Source organism: Amblyomma americanum, chromosome 5, assembly GCF_052857255.1.
Source record: "Amblyomma americanum isolate KBUSLIRL-KWMA chromosome 5, ASM5285725v1, whole genome shotgun sequence".
In the NCBI taxonomy this organism is placed as follows: Eukaryota; Metazoa; Arthropoda; class Arachnida; order Ixodida; family Ixodidae; genus Amblyomma; species Amblyomma americanum.
Window position 1 is genome coordinate 82,539,502 of NC_135501.1, and position 11,180 is coordinate 82,550,681.

Consider the following 11,180-nt stretch of genomic DNA (forward strand, 5'->3'; position numbering starts at 1 on the left):
CTTGTCACCTAAACAGGAAGCTAACCTTGATAAAAAAAGTTATAAGCTCTAGAATTTCGATACCTAGCTGGCTTGTTTAATAAAGTCAAATATTAAAAAGCTGATTTCGTTCACTTTTGTGACTGGCTAGCGGAGTAACACAGTACGCCGCGGACCGTGGCCCAGTGTTAACAACTGCTGTTTTTTTTTAAGTTGTATCCTACTATAGGCAGTATATTTCTAGGCACTATAACCACATGATCAGGCACAGCGCCACGCCGCCGGCAGCTGCTCCGCACCACGTGACCAACCACGTGACAGCGTGGCGGCGCAGCCACAGGGTGGCGCGTCGCCGTGCTGGATGCTCGAAATTTTACCGTAATGTAGCTATCACTACAAAACGGCATCGTCCGATGTGGCAAGGCACGACAGGGAAACAAGGGCAGATGCTTCCGGTGCAACTTCAACATCTTCAACGATGGCGACCTTGAGTGACCAGGGGGCAGAGTTTCCAGTAGTAAGCTCGTCAGAAAAGGCAGAAAATTCAACTTCAGAGCAGGCACAATCGATGACGGCGCTGTTGCGTGACAGGAAGTCCCACCCGAGAATTATATCTTGTGAGCATAAGGACAGCACAAAGAATTCGACTGGATACAGTATATCATCAATGATTACCCGCGCTGTGCACGAGGCCAGTGGGGCAATGCGCGGTTCACTAGCGGTGGGGAGCGAGAGACCCGGAAATGACGTCGTGATTTTGGGCAAACGGCTTTTTTCGTGAATCAGAGTTTTTCGTGAATCACTGGTACAGAGTCACCCGTGTCAATAAGCGCATGAATCAGCAGTCCGTCGACGATGACCTGAAGAACGTTGCGTGGGGAAAACAGAGGCCTTGAGCTTTTCGAACTGCACGCAGTTCTTGCCTCCGGAACTGCGGAACTTATAGAGTCGGAAAAGAGCGCGAAATTCTTGAAGCGTGCTTCATTCGTTTGCGTGGCGATAATTGTAGTAGCACGGGGAATAGCGGGGGGCCAGTGCGCAGGCGCAGGACAATAACGCCCCTCCGGTAATTGTGCTGCGCCTGGGCACTGGCTCCCGGCTATCACCCTATGAACCTAACCGATAGAGTCGCCCTATTCTGAAAGTGAAAAGAAAAACAGATAATAACAAGACAAATGTCGAAATGGCTTCTACATCATGAGTTTGCCAGATTTATGACATCCGCTGGTCTATGTACGAATGAGAGCTGCATTTTCAAATACACGTCGGCCGGGTAATTATGCCATCCAGCACTTGGTGAGAGTGCTCGAAGCGGATAGCCATTGCGCACCGCCACAGTCTTGCTGCTCGCATCGTGGCATATTGCCTTCGTATGGTCCTAACGGCAGCTATTACTCTGAAAACACCATTTCATTCAATACCTATCACTACAGGGTCGTAAAAATGTCCTGTCATAATGAAACTGGCTGCTTGCCACGCGACAATTCGTTATGATGCAGCGAAATCGTTTGCGCAAGAAAAACCGATTCGTTTCATATTCAGTGTCATAGCTAGGGTTGCAAAAGCAACATGGCATGATGCTAACACTGCAAGTCATGAGAGACAACACAAATTATTCTGCCAAAACCTTTCCTGTAAAGGATAGCCGTATTGCCCAGGGAAAACAATCTCATTTCTCATACCTATGTTGCTGGGTCGAGAAGGGGCCTCATCTTTCTTTAAAATCAAGTGACTGTAGCCTTTCGAAACATCTATAAGAGAGTTTTAGCGTAGCCAGTTAGCCGTACGGCAGGTACGGTAACGCCTTGCCAAGCCACATTTCAATTGCCGTAGTTACCGTGTTTACCGTACTGTGGAGCTAAAGCTCTCTATACTTTTCTAAGACTAACCGCCGTATTCAAGAACGACACTTAAGGTGTGACTTAAGTTCGTGACTTAAGTTCTGAGTAAAGTATGAGTGGCGAAGGAAGTTTCAAAAACGGCACTTAAGCAGCACTTATGAAAGTAGCGCTTTTAGATGTAAGTAGGCGCCATGGGAACGAGGCTAAGCAAACATTTCTGTATATCTAATAAATTCATGAACAAATAAAGAACAGAAGCGCCAAAACAGCGCTGCTAATACATAGTACAAGTCTCAACTAACGTTTTAACAACAACAAAAAGTTTTTTTCGGCTAGCTTTGGAGAACTAATATTACTTGTCTGGCCACAAACAAAGACGTCACTATAGTAGCGCGCGTAGTACTGCTCCTGTCGACGTCGTAGTCTTTCCGCTCGCGCGCGTCCATCGGTTGCATCATCGCCAGCATCGCCAGCTCTTTGTCTCTGCTTTATATTGTTATCGCGCATTTTAATTGTAAATTCACTGCTTGTATCGTATATATTTTTGGTATTATATTTATTGATAGTGTGTAGTCATCTGTAGTGTGTTTTGTTTTCTGTACTGCGTCATTCTTTGGTGCTGTGTTGCGACGCGCGCGTGATGGAGAAAACGGAGAAGGGCAAAATTAACTTCTCCAAAGTAGAGCGAGATCTTCTCCTCGACCTCGTCGACAAGCACAAGGCCGTACTAGAGAACAAGAGAACTGATGCAGTGTCAGTTGCACGGAAAAGGAAAGAGTGGGAGCTTATAGAAACCCAGTTCAACTCCAGTCACAACGTGAGCCCACGGACATGGCTCCAGCTGAAGAAATGCTGGGAGAACTGGAAAAATAAGTGGCGAAAGGCGAAAGCGGACGACAACCGGGAGATATTTAAGACCGGTAAGTCCTGTTTTCTTTCATCTTTGATTCTTTTTTGCTGACGAATTCAGAGGTTCTCTCCCAGATTACAGAACTGTTCCGATTGCTTGCTGCCTGCATTTTATGACTAGATTCCCCCTCCGCCCCTCAAAAAAAAATAAATAAAAAAATACAGAGAATGTTTACGACATTCGAATCTGAGCGAAAGCATGAATTTGTGCTACGTAGAAGACGACGGTGAGCAGGCAGTGCCGCGGGACGGAGCAAATAAAAGTCGAAGACGACGATAATTCACGGCGCGAGAATGTGGAGCAGTTTAACAAGAGGTGTGTTCGCTCCGACGGTAGCGTAGTGGTCTCGCCCAACAGCCGTTAAAGATCTGTTCGCGCAGCCGCGGGTTCGATTCCCGTTCTTTGGTATTGATCGAATTTCCTTTTTCATAATTTGACCTCAGCTATATATATACCTCAGCACATAAGGAGTGATCGACTGCATTTAAAAAAAGTTTTTCCATACTATTTCAATGCTAGTAATCATGGTCATGAACAAAGCTCAGTTAACAGTTTCTGTTGGGACATGATGGATTTTGGTTACTTAAATTAAGCATTTTAAAGACTGTCTATGAAGCCAGTGAGCCCAGCTCCACTGTGCTCTACATTAATAACGCCCTAAAATTGAAAAGAAGTTGCCCACTCTGCCTGCTTCTGGTCTTTTGACGTTACACCTACCATTTTGCTTTCCGTCGCTCGCTGTGTTGTCCTTAACTTAAGCTGAACCCTTTTCGTTAGCCTCCACTTTTCTCTTGAGGAACAGTGGTACACTGACATTCATGATCTAAGAAAACCTGCCATATGCACTCCATTCCATTCTTATCCTTCTATTATTTCCGTTGATGATTCGGATCAGCTGTCACTAGTTGCCCTAAGTGACCTGTTCCTCTGCCACTTCCAGCACCTCGCTACCAATTGTGAACTGTGAGGTGCTGGAACTTGTGCTGCCAATTTTCTTGCTGTGCGTTTTCACCGCCACAGTTAGTATCTAGCTTTCACGCACCCGCAGTTTGGAGTCAGCATGTTTAAGGTTGTTTCACCCGGAGAGTATTACTAAATAAATGCAAATATCGTGCTTCTGTCAGAGAAAAAGGCTCCAGCTTGCGCGGATAAACATGCATGTTTTCGTTGCTTCGTAGCGCTTAAATTCTGAAAGATACTTTGGCGTTCATGTCGAATGTGCTTAGTGTTTGTGAATATTCATCGAGGGATTTTTCCAGTGGTTGTAACAGCGCTTTCTGTGAATACCTAGGCGGCGGCTCAGCGGCCCCCAGCCAGCTCACTGAAGACCTGCAAAGAGTTGGCAGTGTCGCATCCCACATGGGGGTTCGCTTGGCGAACCCCTTCGACAGTGATCGCCACCAAGCAGACCCAGGCGGCGAGTCCCAACCCACACCATCGGTGGCCGCCCTGCTTTCGCGCACTCAAGATGGTTCTATTCCAGGAGCCAGTGGTATGACTTATTTTATATGTATATATATATATATATATATATATATATATATATATATATATATATATATATATATATATATATATATATATATATATATATATATATATATATATATATATATATATATATTGTACTGCAAGCTCCAAAAAATATATATGAGATTATTTTTCTTGGAATACATATTCTGTGTATGTACTGCTTTTCTGTTTTTATGCCTAGAGGATTAGATGAAACACTCCAGCAAAATGAATTGCAGCATCCCTGCCTGGCGCTTGTGTCTGACCATTTTTGCTGTTGTAGGCTGCTTCTGTGCTTATTATTTTGTTTTTTTTTCTGAGCATATGAGCTCTTCTGTCATTAAAAGTGTGCATAACAGCTGTAGCCATGTCCAATTTTCTGTGCCATCTGTGTTGTCTTGACCTGTCATAAAAATATTGGCCTGTGTGACCAGTGTTATCAAAGCTACAGCTAAGAGGTGCGAATGCACTGGCCGAACATATTTTCTAAGGTGGTCATCCAAGGAGCATGATTGGCAGTGTATGTGACGAATGTATTCCGGAAATGTTTCCCTTCGAAGCAGGCTAAGTGCATGTTTTATGCCTCCTGTTTTGTTACATAAACGAACTCTAACGGAAGCATTGATTGAGTTACTGCACGACCAAAAATGGTAAAATGTCACCTGAAGGACATTGAAAGCAACGAATACAAGCGTACAAAATAGCGCAGAATGCGTTTAAAGTACCCACTTCATTGTAAACCATTCAAAGGCTAAGGTAGCCTCAGTACTAGCAAAGATTGAAGTGTTTCTTGATCTAAAGCGACATTGCATTGGATTTGCCCTCATTTCAAGGTCTAATAGTAAGCACTTCCTCCGCATTAGGTGATGCAGAGGACCCGCTGTGGTCCTGGCAATATGAAGAGGGTAGCCCGCAGCAAGATGAGCAAATGGAAGAGGAGCCAGTGGCCATGGCAGCCTCCTTAACATCAGCCACAACGGCAACCGCAGCACCCTCGGTGCTTCCTGCTGCCTCTACAGCGAGGGCAGCAGGTACCAGCCGCATGAGCTCACAGAGGCAGTCGCCTGCTGTGCCACCTGCGCCAAGCGGTTTTTTTGTTCCGGCAACACCGGCAGCCGCAGCACCCTCACCCTCAGTGCTTCCTGCTGCCTCTGCAGAAAGCGCAGCAGGTACCAGCCGCACTGCGGGCATGCATAGGCAGTCGCTGGTCGAGCAAGAGCTAGCAGCTCGCCTTAACGATATTTCTGCCGAGAGGGCACAAAAGTGTAAAGAGCACCGGCTGCGGATGAGACTCTTACGAGCAGACCACCGCGACAAGCTCGCAAAGCGAGCGGCAGTCCATCAGCTCGAGATGGAAAATCTTAAGCTTAAGAATGACTTGAAACGGTCGAAAAAGATCCTTTTGGAGCTGCAGATAAAAGCAGTAAAGGGGGAACTGTGAGGAGATGTTGGAGTTGGGGCAGGGGGACATAATCTGAAAAATGAAAGCACTGCAACTATGGCCAAGTCGCCTGAGAGAAGGGATGAAGTGGGGGGGGTATACAAATAAGGAGCCAGATGAAGTCGATATAATGCCAGACGGTGTTCTTTAATGTGCACTGACATCGCATAGAACACAGGAGTCTGCAATTTGCCCCCTAACGAATGCAGCTGCCACAGCCAAGAGGCTAGTACCATAGCCCCTGAGCCATCGCAGCAGGTGAAAAATTTGTAACCTCTTATATGAGCTCTGAAAGGGGCTCTAGTAAAGTTACAATATGCCTGGGACGTTAAAGCATGCCAGTTCACGAATATTGTGTAGCAAGAATTTTTTTAACGCGCTTTGTAGCGGCTGAGCTCTCTGCAGTCAAAATTTGAATTCTCTCCTCTCATCACACTTTGCACGCTGGAAGGTCGGCGCTCCTCTGCCGGCCCCACCTCCGGGGTGCAAAGCTTCCTGACCCACCAGAGCTACGCGGCTTACTGGCCGTGGCCATAGTAGCTGCCCGACGTCTGAAAGAATGCAACCAGTAGCCATCTCTCAACTTATATACGCATTTGTGAGCGATGGAGAAGGGCGCGAGCATGTAAGTCTCCGGGAAGTGCTGGCCAACTTTGGCGCGTGATTGTGGGTTCTCTGCAGGTGTAGAGGTGTATTATTTGGCTCGGATGTTCATGACAAGCAAATGCAGTGATTGAGAGAGTTGATGTGCTCTCCTCGGAAGGTGTTTCACAGCGCATTTAAGTCTTGCTTGAATTTCAACCTCATCCAGCTTCTCTTAGTTGCTTTTTACTACAGAATGTCTGTAGTGTTTAGGATAGTCAAGCTGCCGCATTGCCTCAGTGGTTATGGCGCTCGGCTGCTGACGCAAAAGCCGTAGGGTCGATCCCAGCTGCTGCGGTTGAATTTTGGTGGAGGCGAAATTCTAGAGGTTTGTGTACCGTGTGATGTCAGTGCACGTTAACGAACCCCAAGGAGTTTATATTTACGGAGCCATTCACTACTGCGTTCCTCGTAACCCGACTCAGTTTGGGACATTAAACCCCCTTAAAGATAGCCAGTTGCTATATCCAGTTTGTAGTATGGTTTTATGCAGGGTAAAAGCATGCAGATTCTGTTTTTAGCTGCCACATGGTTGTGCAGTATGGTTTTAGTAATGTGTTCTGTTTGAACCAAATGTTTTGTCGTTCTTATTAATCAGTAGAGAAAAAGAGCGCGGACCTCCTGCCATGAGTTATTTCATGAGGACGTAACTGCCACTTTGAGGCCGACTTGGCACTTTCTACGGGGTTGGTTGACTGCACTTTTTAGACATTCTTGTGGTCCAGCCACTTCTTTCCCGGAACCACGGCAGGAGACTAAAAGCTGGTTTAAAAAGCGCCTCTGCTACATTTCCTGTTTGATGTTTTGAAGTGTACGTAGTGCTATTTTTTGCTAATTCCCAGGTTTCCTGCATATGTAAGTGAATGCTGTTTTGAAATCTACTTTTCTTCCTTTGTTTGGTACAGTCGTTTTCCAGCAATGTTTTTTTTCTCATTATTTCTTTTGCATAGCGCATAGGTTTCTTAACAGCTTTGTACCATGTATGATCATCTGTTGAATCTAATGTACAGTCATGCCATGTTAATTTTACCCCTATTGAAAGGGGCAGTTTTTCTGGGACCAAACTTTTGGATTGTATTTATGCCTCATTCAAATCCAATGTCTATGTCGAGACAATGGGCAGGGTGAAAATGCATATAGCCTATTGGGACATATGTATTTTTGTCTTGTTATTATGGACAGCGATGACAACCAAATCCCAAGTGCCTCTACCAGATGTTGTACCCCTTGTATATTGATATTGATTGTTTTAAAGCTCCTCGCGATTACAATAACGCTCCCGTGTTTCCCCATTTCCACGTGCCACTATAGCAGGCTGCAGCCATAAAGCTTTATTTAAAGAATATTTGCTTCTTTTTCTTCACAATTCATTATTACGGCCAACTCACTCCGAAACTTTTACCCACTTTCCGAATCTTTTACCCACTTTCCGGCTGTCCTGGTCCGAAACTATTTTGCCAGTTTGTGGCGCCGCGAAGAAAAACACAAACTGTGGAAGAAAAACTCAAAGGATATTTATTTTTTCTATTGCATTTTGCTGGCAACTTCTCTACCGATATTTCGGAAGCGTGTGATAGCGCTCGAAACATTCTCCTGGGTGCAGGCCAGGGTTGTTACTGCAGGTTTTACAGAAAAACACACAGTTTGCCTCCGGCCTCCGCTTGTTTTTCTATCGCTACAAACTGCACAGGCCCTGCTGCTTCGGCCTGGCAGCTTGTATATGAAATGGCTCGTCCCATCTAGCCTTTCCTCGCACTCCTTCCGCGCAGACGGGCCGCGCTTTTTGGCTCTAGCCCTCACGTCACCCACCAGCTGTTGGATGAGGTTGCGGCGGTACTGCAGGTGTCGCTGTTCTTTCTCACCACGATTCTGCAGCTGTGTGCGCCTCAAAATAAAGCTATTTACGGTGGAAACTTCCAAAAGCCAAAAAAAAAGCTTTCGCCACCATTTCATTGTCTTTCGACAAAATGCATAGCTGGCGCAGTAATGGTCCGCACGGTCAACTGCACCCATGTGTTCTGTGTAGTCACATATGACCACTGGTTTCTTCAACGTCACTTTCTTTCCACCTGCTTGTGTCCTCGTCATTTCTTTGAGAGATACATTGTGGGCAGAACTGAGCATCGTCACTTGACGCTTGTCTCGCCACTAAAGCACCATGTAGGAGCGTCCTTTTCTGAAAGCTGCCACTTCGCCCTTTTTCAGTTTTTTCTTGACCTGCTGTGGCATTTGCTTGCGATTTGGCATCACGGTACCAGTCAATTGTACTCTCTGTAGAAGTAACTCCTCGGCAAGCATTGGAGAAGTGTAAAATCTGTCTGTGTAGAGGTGGTAGCCACTCCCCGGCGTAGCTTGCTGCACTTTCTGGAGCAAGTGAAGAACAATCCTGCAGGTGAAGGGCAGCTCGGGACGGCCGAGACTGTCAGTTGTGCTGCCGTAGTAGGGCTCGATTGCCGAAATGTACCCCGTTTGGCAGTCAGCAAGTGCGTAAACACGCATGCCCCATTTGGTTGGCTTCTGTGGATTGTAGCATTTGAACGAGACACGGCCCTTGAAGCCAACAGTGCTCTCATCGATGCAAATTTTGGGGCCGGCTCTGAAATGCTCTCTGCATTTCGCGTCGATGTAATGCACGACGTCCCTGATCTTGCTTCCACGTGTTGCCGGCCGACCTGAAGAGGCATCATGGCACGGGGCAACGTGCAACATCCAAAACATTTGCAGAAATCTTTTCCGGCAGAAAACGTGCGGGAAGAAAGGCATCTTGTTGACAATATCTTGGCTAAAATACTCCTTCAGTTCTGGTTTTGGATTCAAGGCCATGTCTATGATTACACCAAGAAAAGCCTTGAATTCTGTCAAGGTCACGTCTTCCCAGTCCTTCCAAATTGAGTCCTTTGGAAGCTCACCGGCACTCGAAATCTTTTCACGCGCATAGCGGTTTGTTTCGCGCACAATATTGTCCATCAGGTCGTCTGTAAAAAACAGCTGAAAATATTCCAGCTCAGAGTTGAGATTACAAGTGCTTACTTGTGATCCTGGGTTCGTGACAGTGAAGGGAAATTGTGTGAAATCGGGCATATTATCCGCGTACACCTTCCAGTCCGCAGCACGTGGTCGCGCACTGTTTTGTGTGTCAACAGAGGTGCTGTCTCCACCGCCGCCGTCGTCATCGTCACTCGCTTCAGTGGAAGAACTGTCATCACTGTCTGATGGAGGCACGTAATTCTCTTCCTCACTGAAGTCGTCTTCGCTTTCGCTAAATGCACCACCGAAAAACGCACGCGGTGAAAACGTTGCCATGCTTGTCAACGAACCGCGCCAACGTGCGTTCCGTGCTCAAGTGAGAACGCTCTGGCGGCTCTAGTATTGAGAACATTGTGCTGCGCCCTAGTGCAAAAAAAAGTAAACTTCAAGAAACAAAGCTTACTTCACCCTCAAGAGATAATGCATTATGTACACAAAAATGCGCACGATTCGTGGTGAGAAAAACCGCGAAATTTAACCGGCGAACACCCTTGTCGGGCGTTGAAGAAGCGTAGCTTGTTGGGCCAGTTGGTGCATGGTATGAGGAAAACCAGCGAAAAGGACGCAACCACAAGGAGGAGAAGTACACAGGACAACGCTGGAAACACAACTGAAAATTCTTTACTTCGCCAACATCAGAACAGGGCACACATGCACGTGAGCACCACAAACACTATCAAAACAGCAAACACAAACTGATTAAGCGAGCGAAGAAACATGTGGCAACCTATGTCCCATTCATGAAAGTGTATTCTTTTGCCGTGAACCTGACAGAGCTGTCGCTGACGCATTCAGTTCCTAACTGCTTGATTTTAAAAGCTTCTAAGATTTCTCGTTCTATCTGTGTTTTGCCGCGGCCGATGATGTTGACATTATGGAACAGAGGGGTGCAGTCTTTGCAGTGGTTGCAATGTCTTGGAAGATTTGCTGTGTTGCCTGGCTGCAGCGAAGTGCGGTGCTGCCTCATACGGTCGTTGACGCATTGACACATGGTTGTGCAGTATGGTTTTAGTAATGTGTTCTGTTTGAACCAAATGTTTTGTCGTTCTTATTAATCAGTAGAGGAAAAGAGCGCGGCACTCCTGCCGTGAGTTATTTCATGAGGACGTAACTGCCACTTTGAGGCCGACTTGGCACTTTCTACGGGGTTGGTTGACTGCACTTTTTAGAGATTCTTGTGGTCCAGCCACTTCTTTCCCGGAACCACGGCAGTAGACTAAAAGCTGGTTTAAAAAGCGCCTCTGCTACATTTCCTGTTTGATGTTTTGAAGTGTGCGTAGTGCTATTTTTTGCTAATTCCCAGGTTTCCTGCATATGTAAGTGAATGCTGTTTTGAAATCTACTTTTCTTCCTTTGTTTGGTACAGTCGTTTTCCAGCAATGTTTTTTTTCTCATTATTTCTTTTGCATAGCGCATAGGTTTCTTTACAGCTTTGTACCATGTATGATCATCTGCTGAATCTAATGTACAGTCATGCCATGTTAATTTTACCCCTATTGAAAGGGGCAGGTTTTCTGGGACCAAACTTTCGGATTGTATTTATGCCTCATTCAAATCCAATGTCTATGTCGAGACAATGGACAGGGTGAAAATGCATATAGCCTATTGGGACATATGTATTTTTGTCTTGTTATTATGGACAGCGATGACAACCAAATCCCAAGTGCCTCTACCAGATGTTGTACCCCTTGTATATTGATATTGATTGTTTTAAAGCTCCTCGCGATTACAATAACGCTCCCGTGTTTCCCCATTTCCACGTGCCACTATAGCAGGCTGCAGCCATAAAGCTTTATTTAAAGAATATTTGCTTCTTTTTCTTCACAAT

The 11,180-nt window shown here is 45.9% G+C and overlaps 1 protein-coding gene across 1 annotated transcript; it reads left to right on the plus strand.

Annotated features, from left to right (window-relative positions):
• The first annotated feature begins 1,899 nt into the window (after positions 1-1,899).
• Positions 1,900-9,551, plus strand: LOC144134002 (myb/SANT-like DNA-binding domain-containing protein 3). Its single transcript, XM_077667024.1, has 3 exons — positions 1,900-2,740; positions 4,022-4,222; positions 9,469-9,551. Exons 1-3 carry the CDS (start codon positions 2,461-2,463, stop codon positions 9,549-9,551), a joined length of 564 nt encoding a protein of 187 aa, XP_077523150.1. The 5' UTR covers positions 1,900-2,460.
• Positions 9,552-11,180: the final 1,629 nt, after the last annotated feature.

Bases quoted from the DNA above. Each gene is read 5' to 3' on its own strand.
- LOC144134002 (XM_077667024.1), top strand. From the start codon at position 2,461: ATGGAGAAAACGGAGAAGGGCAAAATTAACTTCTCCAAAGTAGAGCGA. The intron at 2,741-4,021 runs GTAAGTCCTGTT...GTGAATACCTAG, and splicing joins CCGGGAGATATTTAAGACCG to GCGGCGGCTCAGCGGCCCCC. The intron at 4,223-9,468 runs GTATGACTTATT...GTGTGTCAACAG, and splicing joins TTCTATTCCAGGAGCCAGTG to AGGTGCTGTCTCCACCGCCG.